This window comes from Equus caballus, chromosome 28, assembly GCF_041296265.1.
Source record: "Equus caballus isolate H_3958 breed thoroughbred chromosome 28, TB-T2T, whole genome shotgun sequence".
Taxonomy (NCBI): Eukaryota; Metazoa; Chordata; class Mammalia; order Perissodactyla; family Equidae; genus Equus; species Equus caballus.
The window spans coordinates 45,150,858-45,175,666 of record NC_091711.1 but is presented as its reverse complement, the minus strand read 5'-3'; the positions used below and the strand labels follow the sequence as shown (position 1 = coordinate 45,175,666).

At 53.7% G+C, this 24,809-nt stretch overlaps 1 protein-coding gene across 9 annotated transcripts in view; it reads left to right on the top strand.

The window, feature by feature from the left end:
- Positions 1 to 1,708: 1,708 nt before the first annotated feature.
- Positions 1,709 to 24,809, top strand: part of SCUBE1 (signal peptide, CUB domain and EGF like domain containing 1) — a 136,579-nt gene continuing 113,478 nt past the window's right edge. For 7 of the 9 annotated variants that reach the window (XR_011433780.1, XM_023631758.2, XM_023631757.2 and 4 more), the window contains exons 1-3: positions 1,723 to 1,928; positions 5,608 to 5,739; positions 23,840 to 23,968. Coding sequence is in view for 7 of the 9 variants with exons in the window: in XM_023631758.2 (XP_023487526.1) it covers positions 1,841 to 1,928; positions 5,608 to 5,739; positions 23,840 to 23,968 (349 nt within the window). In the remaining 2 variants the exon portion in view is untranslated. Of the gene's footprint in view, positions 1,929 to 5,607; positions 5,740 to 22,750; positions 22,900 to 23,839; positions 23,969 to 24,809 lie in introns of those variants that run through there. The other 2 variants (XR_011433781.1, XM_070254556.1) reach the window with 2 other exon arrangements.

The window sequence follows — 24,809 nt, the reverse complement described above, 5'->3', positions numbered from 1 at the left end:
CTTGCCCTAGTACCTAATGCATAAGACATGTGTGGTTCTGAGGGAGCTTTCGCCCCGAGAAACCCAAAGCCACACAATTGGGAAGAGGACAAAGTACAGCCTGATAACAGGGTCTCCCAAATTAAGCCACCAGCCAAGAGCAACCGTGCAGAAGGAAATGTCTGGGGTGATGGGGGGAGCGGCTCAGTGGAGGCAAAGTGCAGTGCCTGCTTCTGCTGATTCCCAGGCAGCCATGGCTGGCCCTTTCAGGTCCCCTCATTTGGGGAACCCCTCCCCTCAGCCACCAGGACAGTGTCACAAGCTGTTTACAATATGAAGTCAGATTGGGAACAAGGACGCTGCACAGATCGAACTTTCCAGTGCTGAGGAGACCCTCTACAGAAGGTTGTGCGAGGGTGTGTGTGTGTGAATGTGCGTGTGCATCTGTGAGAGAGGCTGCACGTGTGAAGCGTGTGAATGAACGTGAGGGTGTGATTCTGTGTGTGTGAGAGCATGCGCCTGTATGTCTGAGGGTGTGTGTTGGAAGGTGTGAGTGTGGAGTGTGTGTGTGTGTGTGTGTGTGTCGGAGGCAGGGAGGGGAGCTGGTGTGGAGAGGAAAGTTGGGCGCACACTGGTGCAGGCAGAGTGGACAAAAAGAGGAAAGCCTTGTCTTTGAGTCGGGCCTGGAGGGCAGGAGAAGAAAAAAGGAGCTCTTATTGGTGGTTGTCAAGGAGATGGGCCTCGGGGTTTGCTGAACTTTCTTGCTCAAAGCGTCCTGCCTGGGGCTGAGAGGGGCCATTTATTTCCAGCCGCGCCTCCCTGGCGAGGGTCTTCCGACTAGGCCCCCAAGGCGGACAGGCGTCAGGTGTGGACCGCAGGCCAGGCCAGAGCAGTGACGAATCTGGGATGCTCCTCTGCCCCCAGCCCACGCCCCGGCTGCGTCTGTCACTGGGGAGGCCCCAAGCTTCGCCTCCTGGGGACATCCGACTTCGCTGGCTGAGAGGTCAGCCCCGCAGCGGGCCGCGCCGGCGGGCCTGACAGCAGAGTGGGACTGCCCCACGAGGAGCCTCCCTGGCGCCCCCTCCAGACGCGGATTCTGCGGATGTCCTATGACAAGCACACTTAGGGGCCATTGTCCATTGGGGAGTGCTAAAAAGTTCATTTGTTTTGAACGTAAATTTTAAACCTATCTTTACGATTTTTTTCTCTGTCTGCCTTGTTCGCCGCCGCATTGCCAGCGCTTGGCACACAGTAGGTGCTCAATAAACAGTTCCCGAAGGCTGAATGTACGATGCCGCTTTGCGCATTTACGTTTCCTACCTTACCAATAGATGCCGCCGACCTGTCCCGACCTCGAGGGCCGGGTGGCAGGCCCCCCTTCCCCGGGTGTGTGTGTGCTGGGGGGTGGATGTTGCCCCCGGAGGGGGGCCACCCTAGACGACCGGGCCAGGGGGCCGGAGGGAGGGAGCAGCCTCCGAGCAAGCCCCAGCCTGGCCGAGACCGTGCACCCCGCGGCCGCGCGAGCTGGCCCGGCCCCCACCCCCCACCCCCCACCTGCCGCGGCCTGGAGAGGAGGGGGCGCCCCCGGACGCCCGCGCCCGCCTCTGCCCCTCCCCCCCGCCCCCCCGGACTGGCGGCTGGCGCCCATTGGCCGGCCGCACTCGGCGCCCCGCCCCCGGCGGCCGCGGGCCAATGAACGCGCGGCTGTCAGCTCGTCAGCCCCGCCAGCTCGGTGGCTGCGAGCCCGAGCGGTGGCCGCGGAGCCAGCAGCGAGGAGCGCTCGCCGAGCGGCCGGTCGGTGGGGTCCCCGCGCCCCGCACGCCCGCACGCCCGGCCCGGCCCGGCGCGGCCCGCAGCTAGCATGGGCGCGGCGGCCGTGCGCTGGCACTTGTGCGTGCTGCTCGCCCTGGGCGCGCGCGGGCGGCTGGCGGGGGGCAGCGGGCTCCCAGGTAAGCCCCGACCCGGTGGGCGGCGGGCGCGGGCGGCGGCGCCGGGGTCCTCGGCTGGCTCCCAGCACCGCGCCGTGGGGAGGGCTGCAGCCCGCGCGCCCCGCCTCGCCTCTTTGCAAAGTAACTTCTGGGGCCGGCGCGGGGCGCCCCCTCCCCGCAGCCCGGGCGGCCCGGGGCACCCCTCCCTGCAGCAGGGCGGGATGGGCTGAAGCCCCGGGGGAGGGGCGGTGAGGGCGGGAGGAAGAAAGAAAGCGCGACGGCCTGCCCAGGGGGCCCGGAGCGCCGCCCGAGGGCGGGAGGGAGTGGGGACCCGGGAGCCCGACGGGTGCTCCCCCAGGGAAGAAGGGAGCGCGGGCGGAAGGAGACCCAGAGGGGAGACCGGGAGGAGGTGAGCGGCGAAAAAGGACGGACAGAGAGAAAGGGGGGGAAGGTAGGAGATGGAGGGACAGACGTCCGGACAGAAAAGGAGGCACAGAGGGAACACACAAAAGGACGCAGGAAGAAACCCAGAGAAAGACAGACATGGAAGAGTAGCGAAGAGACCAGAAAGATCGAGGGGGAAAGGAGGAAACCCAAAGGAGGGAGAAGGAGGCAAATGAGCAGCAGGAAGGAAGAAGATGAAAAGAGGGAGACTTGAGGGACGACTAAGGGGTGGGAAGGAAGAGAGAGAGGAGCGATTGAGGCAGATGGACACCAGAGAAAGAGACGGGAGAACTGGGGGTGGGGGCGGGGAGGGAGGAGACAGAGGGAAAGAGAGGAGGATGGAGATGTCTGGGGGGCGGTGGACAGATAGACAGTCAGGCAGGAGGGAGAGGACAGACAGATAGACACAGATGGAAGGGAATGGATGAGAACCAAAGGGAAGGGAGACCAGACGTCGTTGAGGAGGTCCAGGAGGGGGAGGAAGGAGACGCCGGAGGAGGAAATGGGCTTCAGAGGGGGGATAGGGCATGGGGCATCAATGGGTTTGGGCAGGCAGTAGAGGCGAGGTGGGGATGCCCCATGGGTTTCACAGGACCCCTGGCATTCCTGTCCCTTCCCCTCCTGCTCTCTTGGTTGTCTAGAAGGGGCTCTCCCACAGAGCTCCTCCCATGTCCCTTGTCCCTCAGAGGAGCTTCCTCCCAGTCTCTCCTTGATGGGGACCGTGGGGGGAGGGTCCTGCCTGCCCCTTCTCCCCTCTCCTTGGCTTTCTCTGGGCACCCCTGGCTGCAGCGCTGGGCTCCCTGAGGTCTGGGTTGGTCATCAAAGGAGCCTGTTCCTGGGAGTCCACCCCTGAGTGAGGATGTCAGGTCATTTAAACCATTCCACAATTGGAGCCGAGCTGGTTTTCACGTGGCCCCCCCAGGAAGCTGGACTCTGCTGCCCACACCCCCACCTGACTGTGGGTGTCTCTCCCCGGCTTTAGGGTCCTTCACCCCTGCTTGGTTGTTCCTGTGCATGCCTCTCTCCAGCTCTCTGTCTCTTCTCTGTGTCGGTCTGCGTCTGTCTCCACCCCTCACCCCCACCCCATGGAAGCCTTGTGCTGAAATGAACTAAAGTCAAAGCAAGCAGCCTGGATGGGAGGGCTGGGCTGCCCTACGGAGGGAGTCCCAGCCCAGGCCGGGAGCCGTGGGGACACGTGGCCTGTGGCTCCTCTCCCTCTCTCCTCCAGCTCGCCTGCTCTCTCCCCAGCCACCACCCAAAGCCATGCTTAAAATGTGTTGGGAGGTGCCCTCACCACCCCTTGGCTAACATCCACCCATTTCCACGCCACAAGGACACCTACCTAGGTAGAGGTTTGGGTTCAGGGGCACAAGGGGCTCCAGAGCCCTGGGCAGTTTCCCTCCCCTCATTCCTGTGCACTGACCCTTGGGAAGTGGAAAGAGCCGCATCCTTGGCCTGGTGCCCCTGCTGGTCCTGTCTCAGAAGTGTCCCCAGTCCTCGCCCGTGGAAGAATACAAGTGGCCCTCTCTGGCCCCTGGCTTCCTGCCCTTGAGGCTGTGGCAACCCTGCATGGGGGACCCTCTGTTGTCACCTCCCCAGAAGAGGATGTTCCGGTGGCCCGATGTTCCTACTGGCCCCTGGCCACCTGACGGCTGGTTCTGGTCTCTGACACTGACTGCCTCCAGGCCCCCAGTCCACCTTCCTTTGGGCACCTGTACAGGGCTGTGGATGGACTGCTGACCTGAGCAGATACAGCCACCCTGAAAAGTGACGCTACCTGCTGTGCGCGTGTGCGTGTGTGCATGTGTATGTCTGTGTGCAGGGAGGTGATTCTCTGTGCTTCTTTTTGATGCCTCTCTTCCTTTAGGGGCAGGCTGGACCTTTGGGGACTGGGGCAAAGGAGGAGGAGTCCTCGGGGAGGGTGATTCTCTTAGAGAGCCCCCCCCCCATGCAGATTCAGAGCCCACATGTCAGCCAGGGAGTCATTCAGAATGGACATTCTTGAGGACCGGACAGTCTAGGGTGAGCCTGGAGGCTTGAAGAGAGGAGGGCATTCCAGGACTTCCCCAGGCTGGCCCCTGGGTGACTGCCCTCAGGATGGCTGCTGAGAGTTCCTCGTGGTGCCCTTCTGGGTCCTTCTGTCTGTCTGTGCTCTGTATTTTATGCATAGCTGGCCGGAAGTAACCTGGCATGTAGAAGTGCCTGGACCTGCTTCTCGTATGTCTGAGACCAGTCTCTGCCCCTAATGAGCTCCTGAACTTCACCAAACCTCTCTCGGCCTTGGTTTCCTCAGCTGTAACCTGAGGAATTAACCTGAATTACAGCTAAGGATCTTCCGGCTGTGCTATCCTGTGCCCTGAGGGTCCCCTCCCTGTCTGAGCTGTGTGTGTGCATGTGTGTGTGTGTGTGAGAGAGAGAGAGAGAGGGAGAGAGAGAGTGTGTGTGCGGAGGTGTATGCACGGATATACGGAATCTGTGTTGCGTTGTTTGCCCGACGGCTGTCCAGACTGAAGGTGTGTATGTGTGTGTTGGGGCAGGAGGTGGGGAGTGCCGGGAGCCCTCACAACCTCGACTAAACTGGAGTCTGGAAGTTGGGATATGGGAACCAGGCTCGTACTGAGATTTCCAAGGTGGGGAGGAGAGAGGACAGGAGGTCAGAACCATCCATGAGCCAGGTTAGCCCAACTGAGGATCCCCCCAGTCTGGGGAGGCGAAGGCTAGCCGAAGAACCCTGTATCTCCACAGCACGGAAGCTGGGTGGGGTCCCATGTTCAGACCTGCTTGCTTAGCCTCTGCTCACTGTCCCATGCCAACCTGTGTCCCCATCTGTAATGCAAAGGGGATGGATTTAAATTCCTCCAAGGATGCTTCTGGCTCTAAATTCTAGAATAAAGAAAGTGGAGGAGGGTTGGAGCGATGCTTGTGGGGAGAGCAAGACACACAGAGAGGCTTTTCCTTGCTGTGCTTCTAAGCCTCAGTTTTCGTATTCTTTTAGTGGGAATAGTAGTTCTACTTAATGGGATGGTTGTGAAAATAAAGGAGAGCCAGCATCTTGGTAGCTTTGTACCTAGCACAGAGTAGCTGCCCCAAAGATGCTACCAGTCACTGCTTGTCACACCAGATTATCATGTGCCAGCTGTTGCTGCTGATTACCCCAATGATCAGTGGAAAGACGGGAGGCAGAGGGACTCCCTGCCTGCACCGTCACTGCCTGCTGCCCGGGCCACTGCTCACCTGTTGTTCCCTCCCCATACAGGAGCAGTGGATGTGGATGAGTGCTCAGAGGGCACGGACGACTGCCACATCGATGCCATCTGCCAGAACACACCCAAGTCTTACAAATGCCTCTGCAAGCCAGGCTACAAGGGGGAAGGCAGGCAATGTGAAGGTGAGCCCGGCCCAGCCCTCCTGGCCAGACCCCGCAGCTGCCACGGCTGCCATCGGTGGCCGCTGCCTGCCCCTTGTCATGCCAATGGGGGCTAAATCTCCAGGGCTCGCCCCCCATGACTGCCGCCAGCACAGGTCCCCCTCAGCCTTGGGCTGTGGGCTTCCTGGGAATGCAGGCTACTTCCCAGGGAAGTGGAATTTGGAGTCATGGGGTACCTAACTCTCCCCAGGTTTGGAACTTTTTGTTGTTTTAAAGAGATTGAAAGGAAGCATTGAATGATCTATTTGTCTATCCGTCCCTGACTGGATGTGGGAGGGGTCAAGGCCTTGAGTGATATCCCCCCAAGGTCCCTAACTTCAAATCTGAAACTGACCTGTGTGGCCTGCAGCTTCCCCGCAACGTGCTGCTCAGTAGCTGTCCACCGCTCTCGTGGGGCTGGCTCAGCTCCCTGTGTGGAGTAGGAGAGCTTGGGCAAAGCCTGGTGCATTTGTATCGTCGGCCTGCCTGTCCAGCCTTCCTTCCCTGTACCTGAGGTGCGGGTCTGAGCATCCGGCACTAGAAACTGCAGTGCCTGGCCAGCTCCCTGGCAGGCTGAGAGTCAGAGAGAGAAGAGCAGCCACAGCTGTCTTTGGAGCTAGGACTCTCCTGGCCAGATGGGACCTTTGGGAGCATTTGTCCAGGACGGTCTGATTGCAGGGGCTGGGGCAGGGCCTGGCATCCGGAGGCTGGAAACAGCTCTCTCCACGGCTGATGTGCAGCCCTGGGGAAGGAGCACTGATTCAGATCTTCACTATCTGTCCCCACTTTATAGATGAGGAACAGTGAGGCTCAGAGAGGAGAAGCATCTTCTACAAAGTCCAAAGTGTGGCATGGCCCATACTCAGACCCAGGTCTCTTCATTCCCTCTCCACAGGTCCCGAGCATCTCCTCGTCTTCTCCCTGAGCCCCACCCCAGCTTACTCTTTCAAAGTGTGAGATTTGTGTTAGGACAGTGACATGTGAGAACACAATGGCTGCCTGTTCCTTCGGTATCAGGGTTTACAGCAGCTGGAGTTTTGTAGGAGATGCTGTTGCGCCTCCCTGGGATGCTGACATTGTTTATCCATCTCATTTGTTGGGCATCTACTTAAGACTGAGTGCTGGGCAGGTGACATCGTCCTGGGTCATGTCTGGTTTGGCCACATCCCTGGCCTTGCTGGGGGCCCAGAATCCTGAGTGGGGGGAGCTGGCAGCTACCCACAGACCTCTGGAAGGAGGCCAGGCCGGAGGCAGGTAGACCATGTCGTGGGCAAGAAGCCTGGTGGCACAGGCTGGCCGGGATGCTGGCAGGGCCTGAAGGTTAGCGTGGTGGTTCCAAGTGACACGTGCGAACCTTTTCTGACTCCCTGCTCCCCCCGCCAGGACCAGTGCACTGGCCAATGAGGGCCAAGGGTGACTGCCCCTCTCTGCTGGTTTAAGCCACTGACTGGCCTGTCCTTCCTCCAGCCCAGCTCCTTCGGTCCTCTCCTGCTGTCCCTGCCCAGGAGGCCCATGCTGTGTCTCCCGCCTGTTTCCCTGAAGTCCTTCAGAGTCTGACATTGGCTGTCCACTCTGCCTGGGCCCAGGGTGGGAGTTACATCCCTGTCTCAGGGGGCCTGACATCCTCAGCGTGAGGATGAGAGAGGAGGAGTCTTGTGAATGTGCTTCAGGAACTGCCAGGGGCCTCCCTGTGTCTCCAGCCTGGCTCCAGCTCCTGCTCCTCACCTCCTGATACACTGAAGCACCTGTGTCCTGGCCACACACACACACACACACACACCAGGCTGTTCCATGTTTCTGAGACCCAGCTCAGGTTTTCCCCCTGCCTGGAGCTCCTTTCCCTCACTTTGCATCTTGGCTAATTCCTAACCATGCTTTAGATTTTTCCTCCTCCAGGAAGCCTTCTGTGATACCTCCACTTCCACACAATTACATACACACACACACACACACACACACACACACATATAGCTGCATTAAGCACCTACTGCTCCCAGAATCCCCTGGCTTCCCTTCATCCCAGCACTTCTGACTCTGGCTTATAATTATGTGTCCTGCTCCCCCACTGAACTGTGAGCTCATTTGTCGAACGTCTGCCATGGGCTTGGTGTTGGGGCCACCACACTGAAGCTGTCAGACTTGGGCTCTGCCCCCAGGGACCTCACAGTGAGCTCCTGGACTGCAGAGAGCCTTTTCCTGTTTGTCCCTGTGTTCCCAGCTCCTGGGGCAAGGCCTGGCGCTGGCCAGGGTGTGTGGAAGATGTTTAGTCTGAGCTGGCCCTCTTTTGCCCAGACTGGAGTTCACATTAGGTGAGCAACCTGTAAGACGCCCCAAGACGGGAGAGGAGGACGGCATGGGAAATGTGGGGTGCTGGGTCCATGGAGGGCTTGTTTTCACCATGGTGTTGTTTTGACCCTGTCTAATGAGAGAGGAAAGCAGGGATGGGCCTGGCCTCTGCTTGGGAGCCCTGGGTTGCAGCCCACCTCAGTGTGAAAATTGGGTGGTCATTTGCCCTCCTGAGCCTCCCTTTCTCCTTTCATTACATGGGCCCAAAATAGCCCGCATCATGGATCATCCTGAAGCTTGAATGGAATGCAGTGTAGCGTACCTGGGGCCTGCCAGCCTCAGTGCTTGGTTCACCGGAGGCACTCAATATGCAGAATGTGCTCAATATACAGATGATGGCACCCACTGTCATCGTCGTCATCATCAGCATCTGTCCTCACTACCTCTCACAGTAGTTTCATGCTCAAATGACATCATAAATGGTGGAGACCTTTGAAAATCACTCAATGCCACATCCCTCAGAGGTGATAGTTATGGTGCAACCTGGTCTCTGCCCTCAAGGAGCTTACAGCCTAGCTGGGCTGCATGAGCTGAAAGGATCTATCAGTGGAAATTCTTACTGAACAGGTGAAGAGCATTCGGGTGGTAAATAAGGACCTGTTGAGTTGCCATATTAACAGTATGGAGAATATCTGTCAGAAACAGAGAGGAGGGTGCATTTGGCCACTTGCTCCCCAGACCCTCTGTGAGTGAGTGCTGGCATGGGTTCTGGGGACCTGAGTGGACACTGTCCCCCTTGCACTGAGGTTTTCTCATCCCTGGAGCCCCACCTGCAGCCATCAGTCAGAATTGATGGAGCCTGCTGGAGTGTTCACCCAAGGGCCACCAGAGCCCCACTGGCTTCCCCAGGAGGACCGTGCAGAGACTTCTGGAAGCTTTGCGATCTAAAGAGGCAGGCAGGCCATATGCAGTGGTGGCCTGATGGAGCTTGGGGATCATCCAGATGTTCACTTCTTGGTTTACAGATGGGGGAATGGAGGCCTGAGAAGGCAAGAGTCTTATCTAAGTTGGGCCTAGAGCCCAGGTTTTCTGGGCCCATTTCTCCGCACTGCATTTCTGCAAGTGGTCTTTGCTCTATGTTCCGAGAAGAGGGATGAACAGTCAGTGTTCCGTTGAGCGCAGTGGTTAAAACAGGGACTTTGGAGCCAGCCTCCTTGTGTTTAGATCCTGCCTGTGTAGCCTGGACAAGTCATTTGACCTCCTTTTGTTTATCTGTAAAATAAAGATAATAACTATCTTCACAGAGACAGTGTGAGAGTTAAATGAATTAATGTATATAAACCATTGGAACGTGGCCTGGCAAATAGGACACACTCTATAAGCATTAGCTGCTGTTACTCTGATGATAATGGTGATGATGATGGTAGTGACCGTGATGGTGATGGTGATGATGGTACTGACGGTGATGGTGATGGTGATGATGGTAGTGGCGGTGATGGTGATGGTGATGATGGTACTGATGGTGATGGTGATGATGGTACTGACGGTGATGGTGATGGTGATGATGGTACTGACGGTGATGGTGATGGTGATGATGGTAGTGACGGTGATGGTGATGATGGTAGTGACGGTGATGGTGATGGTGATGGTGATGATGGTAGTGACAGTGATGGTGATGGTGATGATGGTACTGACGGTGATGGTGATGGTGATGATGGTACTGACGGTGATGGTGATGGTGATGATGGTACTGACGGTGATGGTGATGATGGTAGTGGCGGTGATGGTGATGGTGATGATGGTACTGACGGTGATGGTGATGGTGATGATGGTACTGACGGTGATGGTGATGGTGATGATGGTACTGACGGTGATGGTGATGGTGATGATGGTACTGACGGTGATGGTGATGATGGTAGTGGCGGTGATGGTGATGGTGATGATGGTACTGACGGTGATGGTGATGGTGATGATGGTACTGACGGTGATGGTGATGGTGATGATGGTACTGACGGTGATGGTGATGATGGTAGTGACGGTGATGGTGATGGTGATGATGGTACTGACGGTGATGGTGGTGGTGATGATGGTACTGACGGTGATGGTGATGATGGTAGTGACGGTGATGGTGATGGTGATGATGGTACTGACGGTGATGGTGATGGTGATGATGGTACTGACGGTGATGGTGATGGTGATGATGGTACTGACGGTGATGGTGATGATGGTAGTGGCGGTGATGGTGATGGTGATGATGGTACTGACGGTGATGGTGATGGTGATGATGGTACTGACGGTGATGGTGATGGTGATGATGGTACTGACGGTGATGGTGATGGTGATGATGGTACTGACGGTGATGGTGATGGTGATGATGGTACTGACGGTGATGGTGGTGGTGATGATGGTAGTGACGGTGATGGTGGTGGTGATGATGGTACTGACGGTGATGGTGATGGTGATGATGGTACTGACGGTGATGGTGATGATGGTAGTGGCGGTGATGGTGATGGTGATGATGGTACTGACGGTGATGGTGATGGTGATGATGGTAGTGGCGGTGATGGTGATGGTGATGATGGTACTGACGGTGATGGTGATGATGGTACTGACGGTGATGGTGATGGTGATGATGGTACTGACGGTGATGGTGATGGTGATGATGGTACTGACGGTGATGGTGATGGTGATGATGGTACTGACGGTGATGGTGATGGTGATGATGGTACTGACGGTGATGGTGATGGTGATGATGGTACTGACGGTGATGGTGATGGTGATGATGGTACTTACGGTGATGGTGGTGGTGATGATGGTACTGACGGTGATGGTGATGGTGATGATGGTACTGACGGTGATGGTGATGATGATGATGGTAGTGACGGTGATGGTGATGGTGATGATGGTAGTGACGGTGATGGTGGTGGTGATGATGGTACTGACGGTGATGGTGATGGTGATGATGGTACTCACGGCGATGGTGATGATGGTACTGATGGTGATGGTGATGGTGATGATGGTACTGACGGTGATGGTGATGGTGATGATGGTACTGACGGTGATAGTGATGTTGATAAAAATCATGATGATGGTGATAGTGATATTGATAAGAATGAGGATGTTGATGATGATCATCATCATGTTGATGTCAGTGATGTTGATGATCATGATAATGTTGATGATCATAATGTTGTTCAATATTTAAAAAGGGATGAAGCTTTGCTTTTTCCAACAATTCCCAAGATCTAAAATGGCTTGGAAATGGGGTATTCTGGCTCATTGATTACTCAGATAAACCATACACATATGACATAGAGACACACAGACATGTGTGCCATTCACAGATGACTTTACCAAGAATGTGCAATAAAAAATACAAGTGACAGAAGGCTTTCCTTTTTTTCCACTAAAACTACTCCAGGGATGGCAAATGTGCTGCCCCTTCTCCCGTAGCAGACGTCAATAATCAATCACTGCACCCTCTGGACAGCTATTTCCACTTTAGATGAAACTGCGCCCCTTTATCTGCAGGTCCTGAGCTGGTGCGGCGTTGTGCAGAGGCTGAGGTTGGCGTTTTGGGGGAAACGAGTCCCCTGTCCTAGAGGTCTGATAGCCTTTGCTGTTTCCCGTGATAAGCAGGGAGGAGAGATCCTCAGCAGAGCGTGCACAGAGAACGTGGCTTCCACAGTCTCCTTAGTGCTTCACGGGAAGCAGACCCAGGTTGTGGGAAGCCCTACGTGGGGCTGACTGAGCCTCTGACAGCCTTCACCATGTCACCTTGAAACTCCTGCTGGAAAACCCCTTTAGCAAACCCAGCACCAGAAGCCACCCCCGCACCCCCTTTCCGGGGACAGTTTCTTACCAGACCTTCAAGGCCATCTTGCCTGCCATGTGGCCAGTGCCCGTGTGCTGATGGCTGGCCTGCCACGTGTGCAGCCACTCTGTGTCCGGGGAGCAGCCTGGGCCCTTGTGGTCAGCTTAATGCCGGCGGGGGCTTGCTGTAGCCAGACTGAGGTGCCTCAGATCGTGGGGAAAGGCTCTGGGCAAGGCTGAGGAGACAGCAGTATTTTCTCGATGATTCACCTCTTGACAGAATCTGAAGTAACTCAAGGTAAACTCATGGGTGTGCAGAGTGTGACGGAACTTTAAAAGCATGAGGGCGGCCCCGTGTTTACAGGTGGCCCGTACGCACCTCCGTTTCGGCCCATGTCACATTGCATTTGTGTTTCCATGTCTCCTGGAATGTAGTGCTCCTCAAGGGCAGGGTCTGTGACCTGTTGAGCTCCAGCCCCTGGACCCCAAGGCCATTCCTGGCAGAGGGCTCAGGACACATCTGTTGGGTGAAGGGTGGATGGCTGGGTCCCAGCAGTCGCCTCCTCCAGGAAGGCTTCCCTGCTTCCCCAGACAGATGAGCTGTCACCTCTGACCATCCCTCCTACAGAGCTCCTGTCACACTGGGTTGCAATGACCTCTGTGACTTCACTCAGGCCTGGGCCCAGAGCTGGTGTCGGTGGACAGTGAGTGACCATTATCAATCTCGAGGATAGCAGGAAAGGCCTCCCAGAGCTTCCCGGACTCTGACGGTTTTGTAGATGAGGCAGCAGAAGCCTGTGAGGGGAAGGGACCAGTCTAAGGATATCTGATGTGGACAGTGGCAGAGTTAGGTTGAGGAAACTGGGCCCAGGGAGGTCTGCCTCTAGCCTGGTCACCCAGCTGAGAAGCAGCAGGGCCTGGATTCCAAGCCCGGTCAGCCATGGGGTCCCAGCAGTGGGCGAGGCCCCCAGCAGCCCGTACAAGTGCAGTGGGAGGAGTTCCTTAGCTTTGGAGTGTTAGAGGGGGCTGCAGAGACCCTTACCGCTCTATGCCCTCTCCCTTGCTGCTGCTAGCTTATCTGGGCCAGGCCCTGTGTGTGCAAGGGGCTCAAAGCACGTCACACACCCCCTTAACTGGGAGATACTCCTTAGCTAACCACTATGAGATGTGTCATTCTCTGTCCTTCCCTCCCTAACCACATCCCAGCATCACTGTCTTTTTTTAGTTCCTCGAACTTGCCAGTTCCTTCCTACCCCAGGACCTTTGCACATTCTGTTTCCCTCTCCATCTTCATTTAGCTAATCCTCTGCATCCCCAGCTTACCAGACCCCTTGTGCGTGGGCCTTTAGAGAACTGCCAAGGCCCGCCCTGTGCTGGCCTTCTGGTCTGAATTAGTTGGATCTGTCTGTGCTCGTTCTGCAGAGGGGGCAGGCTGGGGGTGAGGAGGGGGCATTTCATCCCCTTTAAATGCTTCAACTCATTTAACCTTAATTACTTTGTTTTCATAGACATTTGCTAAGGAAAAGGACCAAATTATAGCTTGAATTGGGTCTTACTAATCTTAATTAAAAGCTCTTGTTTATAATCAGGACCAGGCCCCAAATAAGGAGCAAACCACCCTCAAATGGCTTGTTTAAATAACTAAGACCCTCTTGATAATCACTGTTTAGTCTGAACCAGTGGTGCACATCACCCCTTCTTTGTGTACTTAATTTTTTAGACCATTTATTCAAGTGGTTTATTCCACTTGCAAGTTCCAACTCGGGCCTTTTCCAAAATGCTATAATTAAAACTCTTGGGGGAAATAAATTTTTGTTTTGGCCACAGTATATCAAATATATTACTATTTTCCCTTTTTTTGTGAAAAGGAAAAAAATGACAACCTTATGGGCATCAGAGATCACAAAATTAGCATGTATGTAGTGAATGTAAATAGTCACTTCCTGCATTTTATATCCCCGGGGTCCACTTGTCAGTCACCGAAGTTGGGTAGATTACAGGGCATGCTATTAAGTGTTTTAACAAAACTCCTAATAACACACCCGGTGATCCATTGAGTTTAACATTAGAAAAAAACAACTTAAAACCAATCGTCCTTCTTAGAGAATAATGTCTATGACCTTATTAAATCATTTTCATCATGATTATTGCACATTTTATTGAAACTCCAGATAAAATTCGGCTTTGGGGGAGGCCAGGAAAGGCGGTAGGAGGTGGGCTGGGAGGGGGGAGGAGAGGAAATTCTTCCTGAAGTCTTAAAACGTGCAATTATGCATGCTAACGTGTGCCCTGCTGAAGATGAAAGCACTCGAGCCCGGCAGACCAGCGGGCGGAAAGAAATTGGATGTGACTTAAAATTCCGAGTTGCTGTCAGCTAGCAATTAGGCAGTGTGGCTTGCAACTGGCCGCAGCTCTGCTACAGAGTTTAGGCTTCTTGGGGCCCATGTCCGTTTTTAGAAGGAAAAATAAAAAGCTCATACTGTTGGCGTTTAAGCGTTGGAGGCAAGTTCGCCTCCCTGAGCCTCAGTTTGCCCATCTGTAAAATGTGTCAGCTGGACTAGATCCAATTTAGTATCGAGAATGTTCACTGGGCACCTAACTCCCAGCCAAGCTTGGTACAGGGGCCAAGACATGTTTTTCTGATCTCACTGGTTAGCGGGGGAGACAGACTGGGAAAGACGTGCGCGTAACAGGGTGTGGAAAGTGCAGCAGTGGAATGACAGACGAGGGTCAGTGGGGGTGAAGAGCAGGGAGTGTGCGCCTGCCTGCGGAGGGGAGCAGGTAGAGAGGGCTCCCCGGGGAGGCGTGTCTCGGCTGAGTCAGGAAGGCAGAGCCGCAGCGGGTCTCCAGCGTTCTCCCCGGCTCTGAGGGTCCGTGGACCGGCCTGGAGCAGGGATGCAGAGACCTCTGTGGTCTTTGCCAGCTCAGTACGTCCAGCCAGCGACTTTACTTTCCAGAGGCCTGCTCCGTATCCATTGAATGGGAGCCCGGCACCTGCCTCCAGAACCCAGAACGGGCGCCTGAGTGGACGTGGGAGGAGGGAAGCTGCCTCGCTGCCCGCAGGGTGCTGAGGGGGCACCGGCGCCTGTGCGTTGAGCTTTCTTTTTTCTCTAAAGCCCCATTTCTCCTAGGGTTAGAGGGTCTCTGCCCCCACCCCAGCCCCCGGATCTCCGAGCTCCCAGGCAGCAGGCCCCTCTCTGCCCCTTCCTCTGGGCTCTCTCGCCTCCTCTTGGCCGCTTCTTATTACAGTGGCTGTATTTGTTTTTCCATGGGAGGAATGCTAACCAGAAAAAACCATTATTTCTAAGAAAATAAACTGCTGGCCTGTTGGCCTTTGAATGCTACTGGAATGGATGACGGCCTTCCCCCAAGGCCTTGAGACAAAGAGGGCTGGAGGGCTCGTGTGTGCGGGCAAGGTCAGGGGGTCTCGGGGGCGCTCTGCACCGTCCTCCAGATGGGCCATGGCTGCAGCCCCTGGGAGGAGGTGGTTGAAAGCCCCAGCCAGCCTGCTTGGACTTCTGGCCCGGTTGATGACGGCTGCTGGTGCTGATCATTCCCCACTCCCTCCGCGGTCTCCAAGATGCTCTCCTGTCTCCACCAGCCTCCATGCCTTCTATCTGGGCCCCCTGCCCCTTGTGTCGAGGGGAGTAGAGCTGGGGGTAGGTCCATAGAGACCTGGGTGCCAGCTCTGTGTGACCTTGGGCTGGTCTGTGGACCTCTTGGGCCTTAGTGTGCTGACTGCAAAGTGCAGGGCTGGGGCCAGGAGATCCCAGGCCCGCTTGGACCCCTGCAGGAGGCACCTCCTCCCTCAGGGTGCTCTTCACCATGGTGGCACCCAGTGCTGGCTCAGCCTCTGGGGGTGGCAGGTGGGCTCCAGCTGGACCCTTAGCCGCCCGTCCCTTCCCACTGACAGCCTTGCAGGCAGACCTGGGCCTGGGCGGCGCGTTGGCATGCAAGGCTGCCCTCACAGGAGGTATGTTCACCTGTGTCTGGATCATTCTCCCCTGCAGGCTGGCAGCTCCGTGTGGCCAGGGTCTGGGCTGAGGGTGAGAGGCCAGGCTGGGATTGGTGTTGGTGTTGACAGGAGGCAAGAAGGCAGGGCTTTGGTGATCTTCAGCGAGGGCCCTGGGCCCTGGCTCCCCCAGTCACTGACATGTGGGGAATTCTCCAGATAACTGCGTCAAGGTTAGGACAGTGGGGGCTGGAACCAGCTGGCCTGGGTTCCAGTTTTGGCTTTGCCATATACTAGCTGGGTGATCTTGGGCAAGTCACTTAAGCTCTGCTAGCCTCAGTCTCTCTTTCTATGATGAGGGAAGTTAAGCCCTTCCTACCTGGCCTGTAGTAAGGGTTAAACCACCTGCCATTAGACGGGGCCTGGTGGGGAGTTGCCGCTTCTGCTGTTGTCATTACTGTTGGAGAGAAACTCCACCGGGATGTGGACAGAAAGAGAAGGAACTCAAGCTGCACCAGACCAGCTCAGACCCTGGCGCGGTCAAAGCCCAAGAGGTGGCCTGTGAAGCTGGGGGAAGAAGCCTGAGCTGGGATCTTGGGTTCAAGGTACTGTCAGCCTGTGACTTGCTGAGATTAGCTCCTCAGTTCCCTCTTTGGCTCAGTTAGCCCTTTAGAAAGCCCAGGGGGCCTCGGACGAGCCCTTGGATCCCGCTCACCCACTCCACGTGGCGGCTCCAGCTTTCAGTAACTCAGTGTTTCTGGTTATGCCCCTGCTGAGTCCACAGGTGGCTGGGCTGTGGAGCAGCCCCTCGGAGCCTGCAGCTTGGGGGTCTGGGGCTTCTCCCCTGCCTTTCACTAAGAGGACAGGAGCACAACCATGCCTGTAATTGGTGGGGGTGGCGGGGGCCTCGACACTGGGCTGGCAGGCCCCTGGGGCCCCTCCTCCCTTCCGTCTGGAGCACTCCAACTGGTCAGCTTTCCCCTGACCAAGTTGCTTTGGTGTCCAACGGGCCTGATGTTGGAGCCTGGGAACAGCCCCCAGCAAAGGGTTCAGGTGTTTTGGGGGGAGAAAAACAGAAAACTGGTCCTTTGGGTTTGGAAGCAAGTCCTGCCTAGTGCTTTGGAGACACCAGGAGCCCTCACTGGGCAGGTGGCCTTGGAGGTCAGTTCAGAGGGAGCATCCTTGGGGTTTCCTTGCAACCAGGCAGAGCCCAGAGCCCCAGGCAGCAAGCGGATGAGATCGCCGACAGCAGTAACTTTAAACATTTTAAACAGCTTTATTGAGATATAATTCACATACCATACAATTCACCCACTTGAAGTATACAATTCAATGCCTTTTAGTGTATTTACAGAGTTGTGCCTCCATCACCACAATCAATTTTAGAACCTTTCCATTACCCCATAATGCACCCCATAACCTGCACCCCTTAGCCATCACTCTCCACCCCACCCACCCAGCTCAAGAAAATCACCATCGTACTTTCTGTCTCAATGGATTTGACTTTTCTGGAGATTTCATATACATGGAATCCTACAATATGTGCTCCTTTGTGGCTGAGACATCATTAACTCTGAAGTCAGGTGGCCTGGCTCACTTCCTGGCTCCATTTGTGTTAGCTGTGTGATCTTGGGCAAGGCAGGTAACATCTCTGAGCCTCAGTTTCCCTTGCTGTAAAATAAAGATGTGGGTGCCCCCTTCTCAGTGCGGAACGTGAAGGCCCTGCATACTGCCCTACACATCGTAGGGCCCAGTCAACAGAGGCTACCATCGAGATGAGGAGTTCTTCGTTCAACGTTGAGCAGACTTTTATTGAACACACTCCCCTGCTTCTGAGGCTTATGCTGAACAGAACACAGTTCTTGCCCCATGGAATTTACAGCCTCAAAGGACTTATATAGCATGTGAGAGTAATGACAGTGTCTGTTCAGGGGGTCAGGGGGCCCAGAGGGCGGGGGAGTCATGTCTGCCAGGGCTTCAGCAAAAGCTTCAGGCAGGTGGTGATGCTGGGGCTCAGGCTGCAGCAGTGCATACTGTCCGTGAAGGGGAAGGAGCTCCAGGCAGAGGGAACAGCAAGAGCAGAAGTGCGGAGGCCTAAAGCCGCGAGGGCCACGGGGAGAGGTCAGCAAGCAGCTCACGCTCCATGGTTATCTCGGATCATGGGTTGGGCCTGGGGAGGACCTTCCCACCCTCTGGCTGAGCCATGGTCATTGTGTGCAGTTGGGAATGAAAAAGTATATAGATTTGTGTTGGTTTTGTGTGACCTTTGACCTTTCCCATAATTAACTGCTGGGCCCACTTCTGGCATTGTCTCAGCAGCAGGGAAACCTGATCGATGGATGCCAGGGGTCCGCGGAGAGCGGGTCTCATTACTCAGTCATTACAAACCCAGAGCTTAACCCTCTGCCACCGGAGACAGGGGACTTAATCCTTCCTGCTAGGCAGCCCCGAGAAACTACCTTCCCGCAAATGTAATTAGGCAACAAACCGGATTAAGATTTATTCACCAATAAGGACTCAACTTCCTAAGCCATACATCTCTCCCAGGACGGTGGCCTGATCTAAGGAGTGCATGGCTTTTCCTAAAGCCCCCAGACAAAGGGGAGGACGTGCTCGCGCCCACCAGGGAAGGGGTCTTTGTTAGAGCATTTGGTCTCCACTGTCTGCGAGGAATGTCGAGAAAAATGCCAATTTCAAGGGGAATCCAGAAGATATTTTCAGTAGTGACCTCTGAGAGTGGAGAGCGGCGTGCTTTAAGAATCCTCATGTTGACGACCTTTACAGTCAGTGCTAATTTTTAGGAAAATGCCCTAAAATAGTATTGAAATAAAAGGAGAAGGAGCTCTGACTCATTGCCATAGAATCTCGTAGAATCCAGACACCGCAGAATAAATATGTATTTTATGGGGCAGCAAGAATCAATTTTGAATTAAGCGAAAAAAACCCAAACTCGTCTCACTCGGGTTCCAAACCAGTGTTGCTGGCACAGGACCACAGCTGTGGGATCATGCGTGCATGCTGACGTTTTAATGTAGGAAAAGTGGAACTGGGTGACCTTTTAAAAATCTTATAATGAGCAGCTCCCCGTGCTGTTTTTCTCTGCTCTAATGGGTGTTGGGAGCTGTCTTCTGTTGAGAATTGAGTTTTTATTAAAAATAAAAAATCCAAGCTGGAGAAGAAGCAGGGGTGTCTAGGTCGAGCTGTTGAACTTCTCATCCTCGACAACTGGGTCAGTCTGTTGTCCTGCCCACTTTCTCTACTTGTGTGAACCATCCCTGTCACCACCCCTCCAACTCAAGGGTAGGTACAGACCTTGGAAGTAAAAGTAATGATGCATGTGACATCTCCTCCCCTCCTTTCTCCTTAATAACTTTTTGGAGGATGAAGCCCTTTTAAAAAGTATTCACCTCATGCCCCCCAGGGATGTGGCTCCAGCAGGAATAGAGCCTGCATTTGAGCACAGCCCCTGGCTGGGGGCTGGAGACAGGGTCCTCAGCCATGCTGTACCTCAGCCTCCGCATCAGTAAAATGGGAGCAGCAGCCACCGCTGCTTCACGAGCACAGCTTCATGGCTCCGATCTCTGCGTCTGTGGTCACATGGCATCTTCCCTGTGCATCTGTGTTTTCACCTCTCATGCAAAGATCTTACTTCCAAATCAGGTCGCGTTCATAGGTACTGAGGGTTAGGACATCACTGCATCTTTTAGGGGCACACAATTCAACTCACAGCAGTTTTTTAAGAATAAACATCCAGGGGGCTTGGCTCTGCCTCCCTCTTCCTTCACCCTCTCCCCACGCCGCTGGCCTGTTCTTCCTTCTCTGGCTTTAACAGTCCTTAAAAAGTGGTCCGAGCCTGATGGGTGTCTTGGAGGCCTGTGGGACCTCCTCCAGGGCTGGTGGCTCTTGGATATGTTTCTTACAATAATAAATCTACTTGCTTTAGCAGAGATTTTTTTTTTAGTAGATTTATTGGTGTGTTTATCTCTTATGTATTAAAGGAAGAGGTTCACATGATTTTAAAAAACAAAAATGCAAGGCAAGACACAGAATCCGGGGAGGTCTGGTTTATGCAGACTTTCTCCATCCAGAATGCTGGCAGGTAAAAAGCAGGTTGGCCTCCGAAGCCTGTGGGAGCACTGAAGGCCTGGGGATTGGAGAGGACCTGGTTGTTCTAAGAGATGCTCAGATCTCGGGGAAATCTTTGGGGATGGATTAGGGGAAGAGATGCGAGCAGCAAACATTCCTGTACTCTTTAGCCCACTGGCACCTGCCTACACTGTAGGGAGTCAAAGGAAGGAAAAGGCTAGAGTTGTTTTGTTGACAATTCGGTGATCTCTTCCTAATGTCTTACATGTATGGTAAACAGTTTACCATTCTGATAATGAAAAGGTTGCTGTTATTAATTACACCCAGACAACAGCCATAAACTGGAACTAAGCCAGGCAAATTGGGGCATATGATTATCCTAATCAGAAGTGACATTTTCCTCAGACCTTACTGCCATTTAAACAGCTGGTTTAACTGAATGTTAAGGATGCAGTGACTCTGTAACTGATTGTGTTTCCTTTATTGCTTTGGCATCTAGGAAGCTCAGAGCCATATTTGTGGGCTACGTTTTGTAATTGTGCTGGGATTACCAAATGTATTTCTGCATACGTTGTTCACCAGCTTTCTCTTATTCTTCAACCCTCATTCTTCATCTTAACATCTTATTCTTTTTGAAAATCGTGTTGTATGTATTTTTTAAGCTATCTGGATGGATAATGGTTGATGGAATTGTTGGGTAGATGAATAGAAGTTGAGACGGAAGGATGGATGAATGGCTGGATAGATGGATGAGTGGGTAGGTGTTTGGATGTGTGTGTGTGTGTGTTTGTGTGAGTTTGGATAGGTGGGTGTGTGTTTGGATCAATGAATAGATGGATGAGTGGTTAGGCATTTGGATGAATGAATGAGTGAATGGATGTTTGGATGGATGAATATTTAGATGAACAGATGTTTAGAGGAATGGAAGGATGGGTGTCTGGGTGAATATTTAGATGGATGGATGCATGTTTGGATGTATGGGTGGATGTTTGGCTGGATAAATGGATGGGTGAATAGGTGATTGGATGAATGGAAGGATGGTCAGCTGACTGGATATTTAGATGGATAGATTTTAGCATAATAGACAAGTGGAAGAATGGTTGAGTGAGTATTTGAATGGATGGCTTATGAAGTGACTAGACGGATGGATAAAAAGTGGCTAGGTGAGTGGATGAATGGATGCATAGCTGACTGGCTATTTGGGTAGATGGATAGGCATGGCTGTGAGTGTGTACGTGTGTGTGGATGTGGATGGATGTGGAGCAAGAGGAAGGATGAATGTGTGAATGGGTGTTTGGATGATTGGATAACACTTTCTCCGTACACAGCCTAAACATGCCGAGGGCTAAGGGTGAAATAACATAAATAAAGTACTTTGCCAATGCCCAGCATGCCATGGGCATTCTAACTTATTAGAAAAGACATGGGCTTTGTAGAACCTTTGTTCTCATCCTTGCCCTACCACTTACTATGTGACCTTGAGCAATTACCTCACCTCTGTGCACTTTAGTTTGCCCAACCGTAAAATGGAATTAAAATACCTGCTCCATAGCGTTGCTGTGAAATTAAGTGGGCTGGTGTATGCTTCAGGAGTAGATTCCTGCATACTTCCATCTGAGATACAACTTGAGAGAGAGAGAATTCTTTTACCCAAGCATGGAATAGAAGTCCTTCTCCTCAGTCTGACTGGGCAACCTAAGTCATATGCCCACGCTGAGACCTTCTCCTGAGTCACCTGCTTGAATGAAGGAAAGGAGGGAAGAACAGTTTGGGAACTGCTGGTTCAGATCAGATGAGAAATGATGCTCATGCTGAAGGTAGTGGAAATAGCTGACCAGTGGGCACACTATAACTGTATAAGCGTGTAGAAAACTACGCTTTTGTAGCTGATTTGATGTCAGTGGAGAGGTGGAAGGGTAATAGTCCTCACTGGGATGGGGAACCCCAGGAAGTGCAGGTTAATGAGTTAAAGTTGGGCCGTGTTGCCTCTGGAGTGTTTATGGAAGGTCCAGGGGGAGAGGTGGTTGGATTGATGTATCTGGGACTCTGGCAAAAGATCAGGGCTGTGGAGATTGGGAAATAATCAATATCTCAGTCTTTATAAACCATGCGCCCTTTCAAACATAAAATCTTATATCCTCTTCTAATGTCATTTAAAATTTCTAAGTGCGTTAAATATAATGATTGGAAACAACTCAAATAACTTGCAGAATTGTGTCCGCTTCCCAGCGGATGCCGATGGCTACTGCAGCAGGTGAGGCGTAGCTTCCCTCTCTTGCACCTTTGGAGAGCCTGGCTACTTCATTTTTCCCTCATAGTGGCGGGGTGGGTAGGCACCAGGAGTAGGCTACACAGGCCAGGCTCTGTATTCTGGTGCTTTCCTGCTGCTGTTTTCACTGAAGTTATCCCTCTGCTGGCAGCGTCCCTGGCAGTCAGGTGTCCCGACAGTGCTTGGTCACCTCCGGTGTCAAGGAGCGTATTACCTTTTGAGACAGGCTCTGTCTTCCAGATGGATATTCCTACCTGTGACCCTTAATGGGCCCCCATGGTTTTCCACTTGTGTGTGTAGCTCTGCCCTCCGGACAAGCATGGAGAGAGCATGGAGCTGTGTCTCTCCCTGTGCCAGCTCCCCAGGCATTTCAGGGAGCAGCCAGGCTTGCCTTTGGCCCCCGCTCTTCTTCTGGTTGACCCCATTCCGGCTTTCATAGCTGGAACCTGGCCTCAAAAATCCCTCTTCAACCAGGTAGGGGACGGATTGCTGTTTCCCGCGGAACCCTCTTGTGAGGCACTTCCGGTTCTGCTTAACCCGGGTACTTCCGGTTCCAGTGAGGGCAGCACTTCCGCTTTCGCTGTTGGGGGGACTTCCTAGTACCTCTTTCCTGATTCTCTGCGGAGCTGGTGGAGGTCGGCCTGGGTGTGGGTTGAGGCAGCGCCCTCAGGCTATGCTGACGGGTCTACCGGAGCCAGAGCCGCCCCCTGCTCTCCTCTCCCGGACCACGCCCAGGGTTAGGCCCCCTTGGGCTCCCAAGCTGGGCTGCCCTGGTTCGAATCCCGCCTGTGCCGCATCCTCCGGGTGTGACCCTTGGCGAGGTTTCGGCCGCTCTGTGCCTCGGCTTCTTCGGTACCTTGTAAAATGGGAGTAGCGATGACAGTGCCTTCGTGGCTGGGTTAGCGTGGGGCTTGAAGACATCATGGCATGCAGCGTTCTGTCCCCAGCGGGACTCGGGTATAGAAGCAGCTCTTGAATCTTAACTAAGCTGTCCCTATTATTCCCCGAGGTCTCCCAAATCTCTCTGGAACTCCAGGACTGATAGCCCTTTGACCCCTGATGGGAAATGTTGAAAAAGACTTAAAACAGCAAAAGCGTGACCTTTACAAAGGCTGTTGGCCATTGTTTATGAGACAGAAGCCTTTGTTATAACAAGGCCGCTGGAGCAGTAGAAATTCAGGCTTCAGACGCTGACATGGAAGGAAACTGTTTGGGAGAAGTGTGTGGACTTTTCCCTCGATCCAGAGGTTACGCTTTTTAGGATATGCAAAGTTCATTTTATTTGAGCCTTCCTGCTTCACAGTGAGCCCCCTGTCTCTGGGAGGCTTTCCAAGAGGCTGAAGAGAGCCAGTTTTGGGGGATTTTAGACAGGGTCCCCACGTGCTGCTGTTGTTGAGAAGCTCTCGAGGGAGGCAGAGCTGGGTGTGAATCTTGCCTGCTTCACTGTGGTGGCGCTGGAAGGCACCCGGCCCTGCCCTGCAAGGTGGTGGCCAGCCTTGCTGCAGAACCAGGATCTTCATCCCTGAGATCTTTGGGTCCCCAGCCCCCATCAAGGACTTTAGTGAATACCTGTTGAGTCATCCCCTTACCACACAGGTCCTGGTGGCTTCAGTGGTGAGGGGAGAGGGGACCCCCAGGCACTTCCTCTGACACCTCTCGTGCCCCTCGTTTTGCAGACATCGACGAGTGTGAGAATGACTACTACAACGGGGGCTGTGTCCACGAATGCATCAATATCCCGGGGAACTACAGGTGCACCTGCTTTGATGGCTTCATGTTGGCACACGATGGACACAACTGCTTAGGTGAGTGAGGTCACCGTGCTCTGCCCGCTGGGCACACTCTGCTGGTTTCACAGCTCCAGCGTGCGGTGTTGGGGGTGTGGGAGCGCCTGCCCGCCTTTGGTTCCTTGTGTGAGTTTGCTAGGGCTGCCATAACAAAATAGTGCAGGTTGGGGGACTTAAACAACAGGAATTTATTTTCCCGTGCTTCTGGAGGCTAGAAGTCTAGGGCAAGGTGTAGGTGGGTTTGGTTTTTTCTGAGGCTTCTCTCCTTGGCTTGCAGGTGGCCACCTTCTTGAGTATGTTCACATGAGCCTCTCTCTGTGCGTGCCCGTATCTAAGGTCTCTTTTTCTCTGTGTCATATCTCCTCTCTTACGAGGACACCAGTCATATTGGAGTAGGGCCCATCCTAACAACCCATTTTTAACTTCGTTCCCTCTTTAAAGGCCCTGTCTTGAATGCAGTCACATTCTGGAGTGCTAGGGGTTAGAGCTTCAGCATGTGAATTTGGGGGAACACAGTTCAGCCCATAACAAGGATTCTTATATACCTCCAGATTCTCATGGTTCAAAAATATGTTTTTAAACCAGTTTTATAAAATTTATAAAAGTAATGCAAGCTTGCTGGATAAAATTGGGAAAATGTCGAAGAGCAGGGAGAGCCAGTTGGACGGCATCTTAGTTATGCTGGTGTGTTTCCTTTCAGGCTTCTCTCTGCATCCAGCTGTGAGTTCACTGTAGTGTCAGGCAGTCAGCGTGGTGTTGGCCCTTGATTTTCCCTTTACCACCACGTGCACCTCAGGCGCTCTTTCCTGCCCCCTATTACTGCCATCTTCCTAGTTGCCTCATGGTCTGATAAGTGACC